This window comes from Muntiacus reevesi, chromosome 9 (genome assembly GCF_963930625.1).
Source record: "Muntiacus reevesi chromosome 9, mMunRee1.1, whole genome shotgun sequence".
Lineage (NCBI taxonomy): Eukaryota > Metazoa > Chordata > Mammalia > Artiodactyla > Cervidae > Muntiacus > Muntiacus reevesi.
This window is the reverse complement of record NC_089257.1, coordinates 41,935,692-41,957,450: the sequence shown is the minus strand read 5'-3', so window position 1 is coordinate 41,957,450 and position 21,759 is coordinate 41,935,692. Positions and strand designations below refer to the sequence as shown.

Here is a 21,759-nt window from a genome sequence, read left to right as displayed (position 1 = left end):
TTATTAGTGATGTTGTCCATTCTAACACTCATGCTTCAGGGACTGAGTAAAAGACAACTCTCACTCACAGTAGAGATGTTCTTGCCAACCTTGAAAATCGATTGTACTCTTTTTTTATTTTTCCCTTGGAACACAGTGGCCTTTAGATTCTAGAAGAAGCAAGATGTATGCATGTGCAAACAGTATAGGAGCCACTGGAGTAAATCCCATATCCTGGGAGATGTTGAGGATAAGTGACGCAACATATAGTGCCTACATCCCTTGGGAAGAATGGGAGAAAACCCATGGGGGGTGTGTTCACGGCAGACTTTTCACTTCACCACGTTTTGAATAATGTTGCGAGTCAGTTCAGTTTAGTTGCTCAGTCATGTCCAACTCTTTGCGACCCCGTGGACTGCAGCAGGCCAGGGTTCCCTGTCCATCACCAACTCCTGGAGCTTGCTCAAACTCATGTCCATCAAGTTGGTAATGCCATCCAATTATCTCATCCTCTTTTGTCCCCTTCTCCTGCCTTCAATCTTTTCCAGCATCAGGGTCTTTTCCAATGAGTCAGTTCTTCACATCAGGTGGCCAAAATATTGGAGTTTCAGCTTCAGCATCAGTGTTCCAGTGACTATTCAGGATTGATTTCCTTTAGGATGGACTGGTTGGATCTCCTTGCAGTCCAAGGGCCTCTCAAGAGTCTTCTCCAAAACCACAGTTCAAAAGCATCAACTCTTCAGTGCTCAGCTTTCTTTATAGTCCAACTCTCACATCCATACATGATTACTTGAAAAACCATAGCTTTGACTAGACGGACTTTGTCGGCAAAGCAATGCCTCTGCTTTTTAATATGCTGTCTAGGTTGGTCATAACTTTTCTACCAAGGTGCAAGCATCATGGTTGCAGTCACCATCTGCAGTGATTTTGAAGCCCCAAAATGTGGTCTCTAATTGTTTCTATTGTTTCCCCATCTATTTGCCTTGAAGTGATGGGACCAGATGCCATGATGTTAGTTTTCTGAATGTTGAGTTTTAAGCTAACTTTTTCATGCTCCTCTTTCACTGTCATCAATTAAAAAAAAAAAAAAATTCTCACCCTGGGAAACTTGGAAATGAGCTTTTGATAGAGAGATTCACGAAGTTTTAGTAGTTTCCTTCCTCCCTGATTGATGTTTACATTTTATTTGAAGGGAAGCAGATATCTCTTATATAGAACAAGTTATTGCTATTAATATCAAATTTCATTTTCTTTCCCTGAACTTCATCTACAAGCTCTCTTGTTCTTTTTTGAAAGCATGGCTTAAGTATTCAAAGAATGCATGTGCTAGGTAGCAAATATAAAACATTGCTTAAAGTCACATAATTTTGCATATGATTGATAATTCTTATAAGCCAGTTAAAACCAGAGCCTCTATTTTCATAATGACCATATTAAGGAACATTTTTTTTTAACATTTACTATGTATTAGGAGGGCTTCCCTGGTAGCTCAGCTGTTAAAGAATGTGCCTGCAATGCAGGAGACCTGGATTTGATTCCTGGGTCAGAACCATCTGCTGGAGAATGGATAGGCTACCCACTCCAATATTCATGTGTTTCTCTGGTGGCTCAGATGGTAAAGAATCCACCTGCAATGCAGAAGTCCTGGGTCTGATTCCTGGGTTGGGAAGATTCCCTGGAGGAGGGTATGACAACCCACTCCAGTATTCTTGCCTGGAGAATCCCCATGGACAGAGGAGTCTGGCGGGCTACAGTCCATGGGGTTGCAAAGAGTTGGACATGACTGAGTAACTAAGAGGAGCACAGAATAACTTATTAAACTGTTAATATTCTAATTATAATTCTGTAGTTGAAAATATTTAGTTCAGCAAAAGTAGATCTAGCATATATTGAAATCTGAAATACAACTGTATACTTTATCTTCTCATATCTCACTCATTTGAAAATATAAAATAATATGAGCTAATTTAAATATGAAATATAATCTATTTTGCTATCATTAAGGTTTCAGAATATTTTACAAAATATTAAGTCCTAGGGATCCTGTCTCGGCTCAGCCAGGAAGTCAACCTGGATGCCTCGATTGCCCAAACATACTTTATGCATGGTCTCTCCCTCACACAGTCTGGAGTCCTTCTTGACATGGCTTTTAATCATTTTACAGGAATCTGTAATCCCCTGGGATATATATCCATATTAACCAACACCAAGATCATCAAAATCAGGCTTGGGATTTTAATCAAGAGTGTTATGTTCATAATTAGAAGTTTTGTTTTCACTGCTCCCATTATCTGTCTGACGTTTTTCCACTGCTGCCATTCTTACATACTCTCTCATTGCTTCTGTCTTCACCAAGACCTGCTGAGGTTTCCTGCTCTGACTCCCGCTTCAACAGTTTCTATGCCTTGACTCTGGTGACTTGCACTCTTTTATTTAATTCCATATCAGTTCTTGAGTCCTGCATTCTGATCCTGCACTGTCTTGGCTATTCCATCCCAGGAGGAGTGGTTCAAGTCCTTGCAGACCTGTGTCTCTCACATCTGTGCTGTCCTGCTTTTCTATATCCCAATCATCAGTCTGACTATGGCGCACCGCTTTGGGAAGCACCTCTCTTCTGTGGCCCATGTCCTCATGGGCAACATCTGCATCGTCTTCCCAACTTTGATGAACCGCATCATCCTCAGTGAAGAACCAACAGATCCGTGCCAGGATTCGGAAGTGGTTCTCCATGAAAGGGAGTGAAACATTTTAAATCAAAAGCTGGTTAGTTTCAGAAAACTTTTGGCAAAGAAGGAAAGTATATTGAACATTAAAACTTTATATGACATGCCATTATCATGTGAAATATTTCAAGATTTATAAATATCAAGAATGGTAAAAACTGTTATTTCTAAATTACTCATTAAGTATAATGTTGAAAGTTCTGATCATAGATTTATTCATCAGAGATCCCTATCATTTTTGTCTAGGAAAAGGTAATATTTACAATTGTCCAGAAAAAATCACCACTTGGTATGACTGCCTTGATCAACATAGAAGTTACAACTGGTTTCTAACTTTAAGTGATGTTTTCAGACTGGTTCCCTCATGAGCTGTTCAAAAGCACCATCAGCCTTCTCTTCTTACTGAAGCATCAATTGATAACTTTGTATCTAGCTTCTCGGAGGAACTTTTATCACTGTCATTTTTACATCTATAAATGGCTACCAATCTCACAATCTTAATTATAGTCTTTGATGTCCTTTAATTCTAAGACTGCTGGCCTTTCTAGTTCTGCATAAATGCTCCATTTAAAGTGAAAGAGGAGAGTGAAAAAGTTAGCTTAAAACTCAATATTCAGAAAACTAAGATCATGGCATCCAGTCCCATCACTTCATGGCAAATAGATGGGAAAGAAATGGAAACACTGACAGACTTTATTTTGGGGGGCTCCAAAATCACTGCAGATGGTTATTGCAACCATGAAATTAAAAAACACTTGCTCCTTGGAAGAAAAGTTATGACTAACCTAGACAGCATTTTAAAAGCACAGACATTACTTTACCAACAAAGTTTCATCTATTCAAGTCTATGGTTTTTCCAGTAGTCATGTATGGATGTGAGAGTTGAACTATAAAGAAAGCTGAGTGCTAAAGAATTGATGCTTTTGAATTGTGGTGTTGGAGATGGCTCTTGAGAGTTCCTAGGACTGCAAGGAGATCCAACCAGTCTATCCTAAAGGAAATCACTCCTAAATATTCATTGGAAGACTAATGCTGTAGCTAAAACTCCAATATTTTGGCCACCTGATGTGAAGAACTAACTCATTGGAAAAGACCCTGATGCTGGGAAAGATTGAAGGCAAGAGGAGAAGGGGATGACAGAGGATGAGATGGTTTGATGGCATCACCGACGTGATGGACATGAGTTTGAGTAGGCTCTGGAAGTCGGTGATGGACAAGTTAGCCTGGCATGCTGCAGTCCATGGAGTCTCAAAGAGTCAACATGACTGAGTGACCGAACTGAACTGAACTTACCTACTTTATTGAATCTTATCTTATCTGTATTTGTTAACCAGTAAGGCACAAAGTCTTTGGTATAATCATTTCATACTGATGGAGAAATATGTTACTCTATAATCAATATGAGGTGAGAAGATAAGCCATTTGGGAAATCAATGAAGCCTATTCTGTACTACAAACCCAGTGGAATTGTCATTCATGAGGCCATTCTCATAAGGGAGATGATATTATTGTCTTTTTTATTGCTAGCAACAAATCACCTTCATTATCCTTATCCTTATTACCAAATTGGAAGAAATACTAACAAATATGCTATTAGATGGATCTTCCCTGGTGTTTCAGATAGTAAAGAATCTGCCTGCAATGTGTGCGATGCAGGTTCAATCCCTGGGTCAGGAAGATCCCCTGGAAAAAGAATGGTTGGGAAGGTCCCCTGGAGAAGGGAAAGGCTACTCACTCCAGTGTTCTGGACTAGAGAATCCCATGGACTGTATAGTTCATGAGGTCACAAAGAGTCGGACATGACTGAGGGACTTTCACTTCACTTCACCTCACCCACTCCAGTATTCTTGGCTGGACAATTCCATGGACAGAGGAGCCTCTCGTGCTACAGTCCATGGGTCACAAGCAATTGGACATGACTGAGCGACTAACACTTTGACATTCATGATACTAGATAAAGCAAATCTTGATTGCTTTCGAGACCTCTGTCAATGAATTTGTTAGACCAAATTGGTAAACATTACATCTCCTAAAAATTTCTCCAAATATTTCTACTCAGAACAACATCCCCTGTTCTGTACCAGAGACTCTGAATTAGTCATTTCATTACTTAATCTTTATAGCATTCTGAACAGGCAATACTGTCTTTGACACAAATGTAAAACATATTAAGGCACAACAGATATGAAGCAAGTTAACTAATTGCAAATAAATAAACATACACACTGTTGTTCTGTTGCCCAGTCATGTCTGATTTTGTGATCCCATGAACTGTAGCATGGCAGGCCTCCCTGTCCCTCACTATCTCCCAAAGTTTGCCCGAGTTCATGTCCATTGCATCAATGATGTGGTCCAGCCATCTCATCCTCTGATGCCCTCTTTTCTTCCTGCCCTCAATCTTTCTCACCATCAGGGACTTTTCCAATGAGTCAGTTGTTTGCATGAGGTGACCAAAATACTGGAAATTCAGTACTTTATAAATATACATAGTAACTTATAAATATACACTTTAAGTATTTATTACATAATACTTATGTGTGTATTAGACATACACATTCTGTACTTTTAAATATATACATTGCTGCTGCTGCTGCTGTGAAGTTGCTTCAGCCGTATTAAGAGCTCTTAAATTTCACTCTTAATTAAAAATGTTTAAAATAGAAAAGGAAGAGTTGAGGAAGAATTGTACATAGGGAAAATGTGAGTTTGTTCTTAGATTTCTTTGGAGTCTTACATTTTGGAAGTTAAAAAAAAAAACTGAACAAATCACAAATGGTGCAGTGGATTAACAATAAAAATCTTCAAGGGTAGCATGACATCCAGTTCACTACATCAGATTCGACTTTTCTCCCTGCTTCTCAGTAAAATTTACTTAAATGTACATCAAAAGATAAACGACGACGCCTCACACCCACCCCTGACCATCGCCCCGGGCAGGCAGCACTTGTTAATGCCCATTTGGCCTTGTGACACACGGCGGCCTGGGCAAGATGACCCTCCATTAACCTCAAATCTCATTGTCTTGTTTACAATCTGTTTTACATGTGCGTCACTAGGGTATTAATTCTCTCCTGTGCAACCTTAATTATGGCTTTAATTCTTTCTTTCTGAGCTCAGAGAAAGAGTTCCCATTTTCCTATTCAAGCTAATACTCATGCCAATCTTTTATATCTTGTATATAAAGTCACCTTGGGTTCCTCATGTTTAAGATCTTATTACTTTAGCCTCATACGGTACAAAAAGCAGTCTTTCTGTTTTCTGTCTCACCCAATAGGATTCTTGCATCCGAGAGCTAACTTCCTGTTCTTGTGGCCCCTCTGATTTCACTTTAATAAAAACAGCTGTTACCTCCGCAAAATAAGTAAATAAATAAAAGTTTAAAACAGAAAAAGTAGAAGGATATAGTAGACCTGAAAACACTGTGAACCAATTCAAATAATTAAGATTTATACCATTTTCACACAGCAGTAGGATACAAATTCTATTCGAGTTAGTAGACTGTAAACTAGGAGACACTGAAACACATCCAGGGACAGACATGAAACAAGGTGCAAAAACGTCATGGTAAAAGGTATGGAAATCATACAGAGTCTGTTCTCTTATCACTATAGAATTAGGTTAGAAATTAATATCGGATCTACTATATCTTTCTACGGGGGAAGGAAACGACAACCCACTCCAGTGTTCTTGCCTGGAGAATCCCGTGGACAGAGGAGCCTGGTGGGCTGCTGTCCATAGGGTCACAGAGTCGGAGATGACTGAAGGAAGAGCATGCATGCATGCTTGGAGAAGGCAACGGCAGCCCGCCCCAGTGCTCTTGCCTGGAGAATCTATGGGGTCGCACAGAGTCGGACACGACTGAAGTGATTAGCAGCAACAGCAGCAGCATATCCTTCTACTTCCCTTTATATTCATTCTATTAATTTTTTTCATTTATTTTTATTAGTTGGAGGCTAATTACTTCACAACATTGCAGTGGGTTTTGTCATACATTGACATGAATCAGCCATGGAGTTACATGTATTCCCCATCCCGATCCCCCCTCCACCTCCCTCTCCACCCGATTCCTCTGGGTCTTCCCAGTGCACCAGGCCCGAGCACTTTGTCTCATGCATCCCACCTGGGCTGGTGATCTGTTTCACTTTAGATAATATACATGCTGTTCTATTAATTTTTAAGAGCTTGATATTGAAACGCCAACTAAAAATCTTGTTTACTTAAAAAATAATTTTAAATACATAGTGGAACTGTATGTAACCTTGTTCTTTATTTTCAATGTCTCCTGTAAATGTGTTATCATACTTTCATAATTAAAAAAATAAAAACGAAAATAAACCTTATGGAAATAGGACCTATAAGGAGAGGGATGGGATATGGAGGGAGGAAGGAGGAGGGGTTTGGGATCAGGGACACATGAACACCCATGCCTGATTCATGTCAATGTATGGCAAAAGCCACCACAATATTGTAAAGTAATTAGCCTCCAATTAAAGCAAATAAATTAATTTTTAAAAGTATAAACTATAAAGAAGAAAATTAATTTCAAAAATGAGTTCAAAACAACTTGACAATAAGGAAAACCAAAGATTGAAAACGTGGAAGTTATTTCCATTGTGTAATGAGACTATATTGTAAATGGAGCTGTCTTAAAATATATATTTGATAATTTATTTCTCTTTACTTTGTGAACTGAATTGAAATACAAATTCAAATAAATAGGGAAAAAATTTTTATTCCATCTAATTTATAGTGAAACAGGTGAAGTTTAAAATAGCAATAACTGCTTGCAAATGAAAAAAGATTTTTCATAAGTTGTTGTCATAATTCCCTTTAAAGAATGGGAAAAGTATGAAATTCCCACTATAAAATGAGAATTTCATGTTATTTCTTTATTTATTTGTCAATGAAATGAATTGAGAAATTAATTATAATGTTAAACTGTGATGGAAGAAAGCAATATTCTTATTTATACCAAATATACTATAATTGCAAAATTCAGTAATTTTTTCCTAACAATTTGTTAAAATTATAAACTTTTAGCAAGTAGCACATTCTGAAAATAAATCATTTACATTAAAAAATGCCACTAGAAAGTAAGGTAAAAAGACAAATCCTATTAACAAATGTAGCACTTCTAGATATTAAAGTTCATGAACACATTTAGAAATCATTAACACTGATAATTGTAAGAACATTCACTTGAGGAAACAGAACCACATTCTCTACTCTATTTAACTATATTTGTCCTCCTAAAATAAGTCTACAGTTTCACTGTGACTAAGTAAGTTACAACACATTTAACTTACATTCTTTTATATAGCCTCTGAGGCAGGTTAAACAAGAAATAGAAAAAAAAATTAGTAGTTTTTAAAATTAATAAAGTATGTTACAAAGCAACACTATTTGATACAATGGGATATATGAACAAAGAATACTCATACTTCCGAATATAAAAGAACATTATGTAAAAGAATATGTGGATTGTTTAATGGCCATTTGGGAAATTTAAAGTTAATTCTACACCAAATTTGCTTAACCTAAAAGCAAATATCACAATATTCCCAAATAATTTATAAGTAGATCAACATTATATCCACAAAAATGAAACCATAGAATTAAAGAGAAACATTTTCTCTGTAAGGATTTTTCCTAGCCTCTTTTTTATTTTAGCTTTTCATTTAAAGTATATTTTTTTTAAGTGCACGGCTCAATGGTGCTTAGTATGTTCACGTTGTGAAGCCTTACACTGTTATGTAAAGCCTTTCTTTTTTTCACAATTCTTGTTTTTAAATTGGAGTATAATTGCTTTACAACGCTGTGTTAGTTTCTGTTGCACAACAATGTGAATCAGCCACATGTATACGTATACTCTCTGTCATCCTCCCTCCCGCTGACCCCATCCCATTCCTCTAGGTCATCACAGCCCAGAGCTGAGCTCCCTCTGCTGTACTCAGCTTCCTGCTACTTGTTTCACACACGGTAGTGTATATATGTCAATACTATTCTCTCAATTTGCCCAACCCTCTCCTTCCCATTCTGTGTCCAAAGTCCATTCTCTATGTCTGCATTTCTCTTCCTGCCCTGCAAACTGGTTCATCATAAGCTAGTTGTTGTTCATCATTGTCAACCAAGTCCTGTCCTACTCCTTGTGACCCCAATGACTGTAAGCCTGCCAGGCTCCTCTGTCCATGGGATTTCCCAGGCAAGAATACTGGTTTGAGTTGCCTCCCCAGTAAGGACAGGAAACGAGAGTTCATAAAATGAGGATCAATTACATTGACTACACACAAGCATGTGTGTGTGTGTGTGTTTGTGGGTATGTTTGTGGTGTGTTTAATGGCTAAGTCATGTTCCTCTCTTTTGAAACCCCGCAGAGGGTAGCCCACCAGGCTCCTCTGTTCAGGAGATTTCCCAGACAAGAATAATGAAGTGGGTTGACATTTCCTTTCCCAAAGGATCTTTCAGACCCAGGAATAGACCCGCATTTCCTGCATTGCAGGGGGATTCTCTATCATTGGGCCACCAGGGAAGTCACACACATGCACATAGATACATAAAAATGACAGGAAATCTCAAACCTTTAAAATAAGCAGAATTCAACACATGACAGAATTCATTTGCTTAGGCAAAACATTCTTATAAATCAGTGTAACAAAGGATAAAACAAGCAAACAGAAAGAATATATAGAGCTTGTCACTACTTAGAAAAGAAATTAAAATGGCCAATAAATAGGGAAAGATATTTAGTCACATTTAAAATTCAGAAACCTCCAAATTTGAATAATAGAGCAAATAAAATTTCATAGTTGGTAAACAAATGAAACATTAAAATTGACTCTCAGGATCCAGAGTTGCTAAGGTTAAAAGATCAAAGGCTTGTATATACTTTTGATATGGCTGAAAGCTAGCAAAATATTTTTGAAGGTGCACACAACAATGATATTCAGATATTAAATCACACATGTTAACAGTGAAATCTCTTATTTAGGTTAGATTGAGGAACTGCTAAAGTATATATCCTTCTATAAATTATATACCTTTGGGTATTTTTAACTAATTTTTATTAATTTTATAATAATACAATTATTAAGGTGTATTATTTGTTTTAAAAGTTGTGCCATGAAATTACACTTGGCATTATTTTTCTTAATTTTTACAAAATATTTGAATCAAACTCTAAAAATCACCTTTTTTTCTAAATTTAGTCTATATTTTCCTGATGACAAAATGTAAGAAAAAAATATCAGAATCTGGTTTATGTAATAGAGAAATATTTACAAATACCACCAAATCTTGGCTGGAGTGCTCTTAAAATTAACCATTCTCAACAGGATTTTTCAAGAAACTAAAATTTACTTGAGGAGCAAAAGATAATTTGTGGAGAAATGACCATGATTTTCTGAGTTGTAGGATATCCAAAACTTTATTTGTTATGAACGCTTGTCAAAAAGAATAGCTTTGAAAATTGAGACAAAATTTTTCTGTCTTGGAAAACACCACAGACTACTCAGATCTGATTAATGAACACGTCTTTTGATGCAAATTTTAATTCCTATTTTCATTTGTTAAAATATATCTATGTGAGCTAAATGCATCAAGCTGGTTGCATCTAAATTTCTGTCAAGACAAGTACTAGCTTTCTATGGCTCACAATTTACAATGGGTAGAACTGCATGGTGACTTATATGACATCAGAGTTAGGTTTTACTGTAATCAAAATCAGTTTCTTTCAATCAAAGAGATAATAGTCACAAAACATGAAAGTTGCTGGCAGTCTGTAACACCTTCACATCACTTATTTAAAATAATGTTAGTACCATGGGCAAAAAATTAGGTTATTACATTGATTTTATGATCAAGTTATTAATAAGGCCCAGAGATCCATAATTTTCATTTCATGGAATAGTCTGTCCAGATGTAGTGGAGAATTCCATGACCAAAAGAACCTCATGGGCTACAGTCCATGGGGTCACAAACAGTCAGACATGACTGAACAGCTAACACTTGCATGTTCAGGTATGTTAGTATTAAGGGAGATGGATTATCTGAAATATATGAATCATTAGGGTATCAATTAATTACCACAGAAGACAGGAAAATATCAGAAACTTTAAATATAAAAGTACAAGCAACATAACTTCTGAACTGCTGGTAGGAAAATAGATGGGAGAATACACCTGAGCCTGTACCTAGGAGCATATGTGTATATGGTGAGAACTAGCAGGCCAGACGGCACAAGTGCAAAGGTATCATAAAATGGAAATCCTCAGAGTCTGAGTTTTCAGATCTTGCTAGCCTTGGTATGTCCTGTGTCCTATATTAATTTCCAGATTGTATGTTTGCACAAATTTCACTTGCAATTGTTAATCTTCTCACAGCCTTTTCTATGGGCTAATGTGATCAGCAGGACAGTAACACCGGGTGCTACAGGTCTGTCTCTCGAGACTGTATTTTCCAAATAGGAACAGATGAGCTCTATCCACACACAAGCTCCGGGGAACCACAGTGTTACATGTTCTCCCTTGTGTTAATATGTCTGTGCATAGTCCTGGCCCAGTCTTATTTTCCCTTCATCTCTATGTCTCCTATGTGTATAATCAGGGGACTGCTGGACCGTCCAAATCCTGAAGAGAATCATGAGTGTCACAATATTTCATCACTAGGAAACCTTAGCTACCAATCCACAGAGGACTCGTTGTCCAAATCCCCCCACCACTGTTATATATTTTAACCATTCCCAAACAAGAGGCTTTATATGGACACTACAATGGAAAACGATCATTTGAGGATTTGAAGAGAGCCACAACTTGTCTTATTATATGAGGTATTATTTCAGATAAAGTATGTGGAAGTCAAGTCATAAAGAAATTGTCTAGATAGCAAACAACATATTCATGCTTATAACTGACATAACTAGTCTTTCAGTAATGTGATTTGATACTAGAAAATAAAAATGAAATGTTCTCAAAGTTAAAATAGTTCTGATGCAATTGTTGCAGTTATTTTTAGTCTCTAAGGCTTGTCTGATTATTTTTTTGCAATCCCATGGACTGTAGCCCTCCAGTCTCCTCTGTCCCTGGGATTTTCCAGGCAGGAATCCTGGAATGTGTTGCCATTTCCTTCTCCAAGGGATCTTCCTGACTCAGGGATTGAACACCCATCTCCTGCATTGGAGGTGGATTCTTTATCACTGAGTCACCTGGGAAGCCCTCCTGGTGCAATATCTTTTTAATGCAAGAATTGAGGTTCCTTTAACAGAGTTGTTTCTGTATATGCAACTCATGGTAGTCATACTGTTGAAAGAATATACCTTAGGAAAGAGGTTTAAAAAAATGAAAAGTAGAAAATGATTCTGCAGACACTGGTCATCTCTGGAAGGTCTAATGCTTGAGTTGCAGGATAAAAACCTATGATACTTAAGTTACACTAAAACGTCCAGTTTTCACTCAGAATTTATTGGAAGCTTATTGGGTTTAAGTACATTCTTTTTAATGAGGCTCATAGCCTTATGCTGGAGATGAACATGAGAATGAACAGGGGCATTTCATTTAATAACACTTAAATTCTCAATAGTTTTAGGTAAACATGTACCTATTTTGCACAAGTTTTATTTATCCATAGTAGAAATAAATTGATGTCAAAAGTAGATAATATTCTATTTTACTTCAAGAACCATGTGAGCTATGGGCTGAGTAAAATGTAAAGCAAAAAAGTATTAGTAAGTTTAAGTCACTGCAATTCACTAAGAGAAAGTGTACAGTTGGTAGAGGGAGGTGTACTTTTAGGAGAATCATAGTTATTGATATAGTGAATAGTATAAATGTAGATCACTGGTTTAGAGCAAACATGGAGATGGAAAGTGATTATTTCTTTTTTTCTGTCTTTAGACGGGATGGTAAGATAAGCATATATTTTAAAATGGTTTCATGTAGAATAGGAAATATCAAGTAACATAATTCATAACAATTTCAAAGCCACAATATTTAATATTGCATAAAGACAAAGTTAATTACAAACAAAGCTAGTGGAGGTGAATGGAATTCCAGTTGATCTATATCCTAAAAGATGATGCTATGAAAGTCCTGCAATGAATATTCCAGCAAATTTGGAAAACTCAGCAGTCGCCACAGGACTGGAAATGTTCAGTTTTTATTCCAATCCCAAAGAAAAGCAATGCCAAAGAATGCTCAAACTACCACACAATTGCACTCATCTAACACGCTAGCAAAGTAATGCTCAAAATTCTCCAAGCCTGGCTTCAACAATACATGAACCATGAACTTCCAGATGTCAGGTTGGATTTAGGAAGGGCAGAGGAATCAGAGATTAAATGAATCATTATCCAAGGAATCACTGAAAAAGCAAGAGAGTTCTAGAAAAACATCTACTTCTTTATTCACTACCTCAAAGCCTTTGACTGTTTGTATCACAAGAAACTGTGGAAAATTCTTCAAATGCTGGGAATACCAGACCACCTGATCTGCCTCCTGAGAAATCTGTATGCAGGTCAAGAAGCAACAGTTAGAACTGGACATGGACAACAGACTTGTTGCAAATCAGGAAAGGAATACATCAAGGCTGTATATTGTCACCCTGCTTATTTTAACTTATATGCAGGGTGTATCATGAGAAATGCTGGACTGGATGAAGCACAAACTGGAATCAAGATTGCTAGGAGAAATACCAATAACCTCAGATATGCAGATGACACATCTCCCTTTGGCAGAAAGTAAAGAACAACTAAAGAGCCTCTTGATGAAAGTGAAAGAGGAGATTGAAAAAGTTGGCTTAAAACTCAACATTCAGAAAAATAATTTCATGGCATCAGTCCCATCACTTCATGGCAAATACATGGGAAAACAGTGGAAACAGTGATAGACTATTTTCTTGGGCTCCAAAATCACTGCAGATGGTGACAGCAACCATGAAATTAAAAGATGCTTGCTCCTTGAAAGAAAAGTTATGAACAATCTAAATAGCATATTAGAAAGCAGAGACGATACTTTTGTCAACAAAGGTCCATCTTGTCAAAGCCATGGTTTTTCCAGTAGTAGTGTATGGATGTGAGAGTTGGACTATAAAGAAAGCTAAGCGCTGAAGAATTGATGCTTTTGAACTGTAGTGTTGGAGAAGGCTCTTGAGACCCTTGAACTGTAAGGAGATCCAAGCAGTCCATCCTAAAGGAAATCAGTCCTGAATATTCATTGGAAGGACTGATGCTGAAGTTGAAATGGCAATACTTTGGCCACTTGATGGGAAGAACTGACTCATTTGAAAAGACCCTCATGCTGGGAAAAATTGAAAGTGGGAAGAGAAGGGGACGACTGAGGATGAGATGGTTAGATGGCATCATCATCTCAATGGACATGAGTTTGAGTAAACTCTGGGAGTTGGTGATGGAAAGAGAGGCCTATTGTGCTGCAGGTGGGGCCACAAAGAGTTGGACACAACTGAGTGACTGAACTGAAAGACAAGGTGGTAAGTTTAGGTTTGTTGAATTTATTAATTAACATTTTTTGGGTATTCACTATGTTTCAGCCACTTTTTAAAGTCAAACTTATTTATTTTAGTATGCTTTTATTTCCATGAATCTTCTCATTTGTTATAGAAACCATTGGAGTATTCTTTATTTCCATCATCCTTATTAGGAAACCAAGAAAAGGAAAGGTTAAATAATTTTTTGAGATGGAGAGAAAACATCTCTTAAGTAGAACAGCCAGAATTTCTACCTAGTGAATGCTATTGTTGGAATATTATCTCTCACAAAAATAGCTACCACTTATTAGATGCTAACTATATGCTCATATATATTATATATACATAATACACAAAACAACAAAACAAAACTAAGGTATATTTCTATTACCCACATTTTAGAGTTGGGAATATTGAGATATAATTTAAAGGACTTAATTCCCTATAGCTATATGATTTTCCTCAGTAGTATCAATAGAGCAGATGCAAAATCAAAGGATTTAGATGCAAAGATGATGTTTTCCAAAATAGACAAGAAAAAAAAGAAAGGAAATAAGATATTTGAGCATTCTGATGAGCAAATTTTGCTGTTATGTTTCACAAAGTCTGTTTATCTAGAGAAAAGGAATTGAGCTCAGTGTTAAAATTTGGAAGAGTAGGCGGTGGTTTCTATGATGCAATATTTTGGAATTAATGTTTTCAGAGGAGCACAATTATAGAAGATAATAGATACATGTGTGATGATATAGAGTGTAGTATAATTCATTGTTGAAGGAAGGAAACTAGGAATAATGAATGAACACTGGGATTCATCCATATACGTACAAAGTTATCTATTAATGTAACAATAAAACAGGCTTGATTATGCAGGCCTAACAGTACTTCAATGAATGGATTTGAATTCTGGTTACTTTTAGACATCAAAGAAGATGATGAAGAGTGTTTTTTTGTGGGTGGTTTGAAAGTGAAGTGAAATGAAAAATCGTGCAAGGAGTGAGGCTCTTGACCACTCTCCATTTTACCTCAATTTAAGAGAAGGGTGTACTTAAGAAAGTTATCATTTTATTTTTCTTATCATCTCCTTCCCTTCTTTCTTTTTTCTCTATAGGATGAGAGAATGTGCTGGAATTTTGTGAGATAAAACTGAAGTTATAGACATGAGATAAATAATCTTTCATTTCTCTAGCTTTTTTAATGGAAAAAAATTGGTATTAATTAGTTTTCAAAGTATAATTGCTTTCTCTCAAGCCCTAGAAACTTAAGGGGCTAAAAATATAGATTTGGCATACATAAATTGTTGCCCTTTACTATTTTAATATGCTTGATATTTGTTTAATGATAGCAAAATTTGGAATAACAATGGCATCTAGAAAAAAAAAACAAAACTCAAGGTAACTTATACATGAGCACAATTGCTTATGAAGAAGTAAAGTAGGTTTGAAATTATGCCTGTCACTCAAAAATGTAGTCATGGAATGCTATTTTCAATGTCTCAAAGGAATTTCTTCCATATCCAGTTAGGATGTAGCACACCAGGGTCATTTGGAGGTAAACTTATGACTTCAAGCTGTTGTTTTATAGAAATAAGCACAATGTTGATAAAAATTAAGAGAATCTGTTTGATTAGACTGGAGAATGCCTGAATTTGATTATAATGAGATATTTAGGAAGCCTAGAACCAACACTCCCCTCACTTACTGACACAGAGCATTAGGCACTTGTGGTTCCGATGGCAAAGAATCTGCTTGTAATGTTGAAGACATAGATTTGATCCCCAGGTCAGGAAGATCCTCTGGAAGAGAGCATGACAATCCACTACAGTTTTATTGCCTAAAGAATACCCATGGACAGAGGAGCCTGGTGGGCTACAGTCCACGGGTCACAAAGAGTCAGACCCAGCTGAGTGACTAAACACAGCACAATGTGATATTATCAGGCATAAAAGATGTCTCAGTTAACATAAAATCACTGACAGTTTAGTTGCTTCCACAATATAAAGTGAGTAGAATAGTGGAGACATAAAGTCTTTAAGATATGTTTTTTTTTTTTTCATTTCATGTTTTATATGATAGTAGAGTACTTAAAGCAAGTAAATAAATAGTTTCCAAAGGATGTGATATCTGTCCGCATTAATGTGTATAAAAGATATATGCTTATTGCAAAGATGAGTCTTTAATTGTTCGAAATGGACAGCAAAGATATTTGGATAATGTTTATCAGGGGTTAAAGAGATAAGTAGAAGTTTATCAAGTAGATAAGGGAAAGTAGAATCAAGTCCAAAGCTAAAAAAGGTCTAAAAGCATAGAAAAGTAAAAACAGGTAGTATGATCCCAGCTCTGCTAGAAGTCTTAGAATACACTGAAGGAAGGCAGGGCAAGATGGAAGGCTAGAAAGAGATTGGAAAAGGATAAAATATATTTAAGTTTTTAACATAGAATTTTGTTTTTTATTTTTATTTTTTTTAGTAAGAGGATGCATTTAATGGTAAGATTTTAAGTAAGCTAAATCATATTTTACTTTTGAAGGATAGCTGATAATGCAAAATTGACTTTATAAAGAAAACTATAAACTGCCATAAAATGTGGGCAACACTGAATATCATAACTGAAGGAGATGGAGATGAATGAGATATGCTATATTTAATGGATAGTAAATAATTCAAGTCAGCAATATTTAACGGTGGCTTGATTTCACTATTAAAGTTGCAAGGTCAAGGAGCGAAGGTAACTGAGATTTTTTTACCTAAATGACTGTGTGCATGCTCTTGCCAGCATATGAGATACACTTAAATGGATAGTGGAGCTTTCTGGGGAAATGTGAAATATTGTTTGGGATATCTTGAAGAGCATTATATAAGACATTATATAAATAGCTGGATTTAATTTGTAATAAGTAGTACGCAAAGCAACATTTGTTCCAGCACCATGAAGGGGCAAAATTCCAAGTAAGGGACTCTCTGCTAACTGACCCTAATGCAATGCCAAAGTCTGGAGGCAGAAGGAATATTGTATCCATACGTTTCAGAAGCACATACAACAGGAGGTTGTAAATCTGTCTGCTGAATATAAAGTAATGAACAACCTAATCGATTTCATTCAAAATAGGCCTAAAATAAAACTGAATATCTGCAATTCCCTGAAGGTAGCCTGGTCCCTTTCAGTCAAAGCTACTTAACATCTTTCTCTTTGTATTATCTTATAAGTAAATTCATTGACAGCTAAAGATGTATTTGCTAATATCACAAGCAATTAAGTTTTTTTTTTTTAATCCTAAGAAATTTTCTTGGAAAAAAATCATGTTTATATTTCTATGTGTATTGTCTAGCTTGTTGTACATCTATTCCTCTGTCAAACAGTCATTTGAGTTTTGGGGTCTTCCAAAAGCAGAAAAAATTCTGAAGCATGAAAAAAACCTAGAAAGGTATCAGTTGCTCTTCTTATTAAATTTAAATCTCATTATTTATATACTCAGTACTCCTAGCTTCTCGCCTCAAGTCCTTACCTCTGTCTAAGTTTATAGGACTCATTTCTGTTGTAGTAATTCACTAAGTCTAGGTTCCTATACTTTAGGTAAGGTTTGATATCTAAAGTCTTCTAAATACTTTTAATGACTAAATTTGAATTCTTATATTCTTGCAAGAAAACACCCCAAATACTGGGCATATGTCCAGACACGTATATTTTAATGCACATATTATATTCAGAAAGTTTTTATCTACACACGTAGTATTTTAAAATTCAAACAGAAGAGTATTTTCAATAGGAGTATTTATTAATATTTAATGAGCTTTCATACCAGTGGCATGCAGGAGCAAGATTCTAGATATATTATCAATTAGGATTTTTTAAAAGTGTGTCTTATGAAGAATGAGAAGCACATCCTAGAATTATGATACTAGAAGGAAACTCTGTCCAAGGAAGGTTAGAAGACAGTTATCACAAGAAAAGCACAAGGTCAGAGCAAGAATCATAGGAAGATACTTGTGACAATGAGGCCTTGAAAACTGAATTGTAGCTGCTTCCTTTTTCACTGCCATTAAGACAGGATGGGTACCAAAGCCAGAGGCAAGAGTAGGAGCCAGCAAGAGTAGGTGGGTAGAACTCCAGCCAAGCTTATATTATTCTGTGTTCATTTACAGCAGTGTTTTAATTATCTGAAAGGGTAAAGAAGCAAAATTTTCAACAAAGAAAAAAATTGGAGAATGTGGGAGGTATCATTTGCAACTGTCATTGTCATCTCTTAAAATGCTCAACAACTTTACATGTAAATCTTTTAATTACATATCATAACTTTCATGGGATGTTGAACAAAATTACCTATTCTTTATGGTTCAGAAAAGCCGGTTCATCATTATGACCGAAAACATAGTACAGGCTGAAAAAAATTGTGTGGGTTAACACATGTAGTGACATAAGTACTTATTTTTCAGTTACATGAAAAGACCAAGTTGTGTAAGTATAGCCATGGCAAAAACTTGTATTTAGAGAATATGCATTTAAAATTTTAATGGCCTATTTGCATCGTTCTACTGTTTTCAGCAGGCATTCCTTTCCACACTTTTAGGATGTGCTTCTGATGTACTTACATCTTCTGATTATCTTTAAGATCTTTTAAGATATTTTCTGAAATAAAAATGCATTAACCAAGAGTGAGGATAGGAGTTTATTTTTAGTGTTCATAAGCATTTTGGTTCCACTTAAATTGTTTGTATTTCTTTTTCTTCTTTCCTGATTTTTGGTTTGCCTGTGAGCTAGTATACTGTTAAAGCTACAATTGTCTTCTCTGTGTGTGCTCAGTCATGTCTGACTTTTTGTGCGTGGACTGTGGCCCTCCAGGCTCCTCTGTCTGTGAGATTTTCCCAGCAAGAATACTAGAGTGCATTGCCATTTCCTTCTCCAGGGGATCTTGCCAACCCAGGGATCGAACACATGTCTCCTATGTCTCCTACACTGGCAGGCAAATTCTTTACCACTAAGCCATCTGGGAAGACCAACTGCCTTTTGTATAACCTGTTAATTATTGTGTGCATGAATGTATCTCTGTGTATTTCTATACGCATTTTCACACTTGATCAAAAATTCCCTAAGAGTAGTGCTTTGTGTTCTCTCATACAACCCAGAAGATGGTTCTTTGGATTGTTTATGTCACACAAACTAGACACACAGAAGCAGAAATTTTATCATGACCTGCTTACTTATTAGATAATAAAAATGAAAGAATGGAATACAATAAAACTGAAAGTCAGGAGAAAAATTTTAAATAACAATGCAGTCTTCTTAATTGCAGATGAAATATTGAAATTTAATATGGCAAAGTGATTTACCTATCCATAGAATAACAGAAGTTTTGGGAAAATCAGCTCCTCAGAAAGATCATTAAGAATCTAAAATTTTCATATACAGGACCATGGAAGAATTAATCTTCTCATCCTGCTTTTTTCTCATAGGGAGAGTCACTTGCCTATTTTTATCTGAGCATGGGAACTGTCCAGTTTTAACATGGCAGACAATGCTACTCATCACTACATTTCATCTTTCTTCTTGGTTGGTATTCCTGGCTTGCAAGATTTTCACTGCTGGATAGGTATTCCTGTCTGCCTCCTGTTTTCCCTGACCATGCTGGGGAACAGCATAATCATCATTACCATCAAACTAGAGCCAAGCCTCCACCAGCCTATGTATTTCTTCCTTTGCATGCTGGCAATGAATGACATGGCCCTTGCCTCTTCCACAGCCCCCAAGATGCTTGACATCTTTTGGTTGGATGCACATTGGATTGACTTTGATATCTGCTTAGCACAGTTGTATTTCATCCACACATTTTGCATAATTGAGTCAGCCCTCTTAGTTGCCATGGCCTTTGACCGTTATGTAGCTATTTGCATCCCACTACATTATACAACCCTCTTGACAACAACAATGGTCATTAAAATGGGTCTAGCTAGTGTGCTCCGAGCTATCTTCATGGTTTTGCCAGGTCCCTTTCTCATCAGAAGACTACCATATTATACCGAATATGTCATCAATCATGCCTATTGTGAGCACATGGCTGTGGTGAAATTGGCTAGTGCAAACACCCATGTTAACAGAACATATGGAATCTCTGTGGCCCTTTCAGTGATGATATTGGACCTCGGGCTTATAGCCACATCCTATCTCAAAATCCTTCAGGCGGTCTTCCAGCTCTCCTCTCAGCATGCCCGCTCAAAAGCACTGGGCACCTGTGCCGCCCATGTGTGCACCATCCTTGTCTCCTACACACCTGCCCTCTTTAGCTTTCTAACTCACCGCATTGGCAAGAAGGTGCCTCCAAGTGTCCATATCATTTTTGCAAGTTTGTACCTTCTGGTGCCCCCCACAGTCAATCCCTTGGTATATGGTATCAAGACAAAGCAGATTCGTGACCAGGTGATTGGTCTCTTTTTCCTAAACAAAAAAATTTCTGAAAACTAAAACATCTAAATTCCAGTCCAAATTTGTAGAACATGATCCTCGAAGTCATGGCTACAGTGATGAATAACTCAGCCCTAGTCTCCAACTATATTTTCTGGGGTTTTCTATGACTTACTTATGACAAACTTTGGAAAATTCTTCAATAGATGGGAATACCAGAACACCTGACCTGCCTCCTGAGAAATGCATATTCAGGTCAAGAAGCAAGAGTTAGAACGGGACATGGAACAACAGACTGGTTCCAAATAGGGAAAGGAGTATGTCAATGCTATATATTGTCACCCTGCTTATTTAACTTATGTGCAGAGTACATTATGCAAAATGCCAGGTTGGATGAAGCACAAGCTGGAATCAAGACTGCTGGGAGAAATATCTATAACGTCAGATATGCAGATGACACCATCCTTATGGCAGAAAGCAAAGAAGAACCAAAGAGCCTCTTGATGAAAGTGAAAGAGGAGAGTGAAAAAGTTGGCTTAAAACTCAACATTCAGAAAAACAAGATCATCGAATCTGGTCTCATCACTTGATTGCAAAGAGATGGGGAAACAGTGGAAACAGTGAGAGATTTTATTTGGGGGGTGGGTGGGGGCTCAAAAATCACTGCAGATGGTGACTGCAGCCATGAAATTAAAAGATGCTTGCTCCTTGGAAGAAATGCTATGACCAACCTAGACAGCATATTAAAAAACAGAGACATACTTTGCCAACAAACTGTCTAGTCAAAACAAAGGTCCGTCTAGTTAAAGTTTTTCCGATAGTCATGTATGGATGTGAGAGTTGAACTATAAAGAAAGCTGAGCACCAAAGAATTGATGCTTTTCAACTATGGTGTTGAAGACTCTTGAGAGTCCCTCGGACTGAAAGAAGATCCAACCAGTCCATCCTAAAGGAAATCGGTCCTGAATATTTATTGGAAGGACTGATGCTGTAGTTGAAACTCCAATACTTTAGCCACCTGATGTGAAGAACTGACTCATTTGGAAAATACCCTGAAGCTGGGAAAGATTGAAGACAGGAGAAGAAGGGGACAACAGAGGATGAGATGGCTGGATGTCATCACTGCCTCTATGAACATGAATTTGAGCAAGCTCCAGGAGTTCGTGATGGACAAAGAACCTGGTGATCTG

General features: G+C 36.7%; 1 protein-coding gene and 1 pseudogene across 1 annotated transcript; both read left to right on the top strand.

Annotated features, from left to right (window-relative positions):
- The first annotated feature begins 75 nt into the window (after window positions 1-75).
- Window positions 76-2,731, top strand: LOC136175825 (olfactory receptor 51V1-like; annotated as a pseudogene).
- A 16,944-nt stretch (window positions 2,732-19,675) lies between these two features.
- On the top strand, window positions 19,676-20,629 carry LOC136175824 (olfactory receptor 52P1-like). Its single transcript, XM_065946033.1, has one exon. It carries the CDS (start codon window positions 19,676-19,678, stop codon window positions 20,627-20,629), a length of 954 nt encoding a protein of 317 aa, XP_065802105.1.
- The last annotated feature ends 1,130 nt before the right edge of the window (window positions 20,630-21,759 follow it).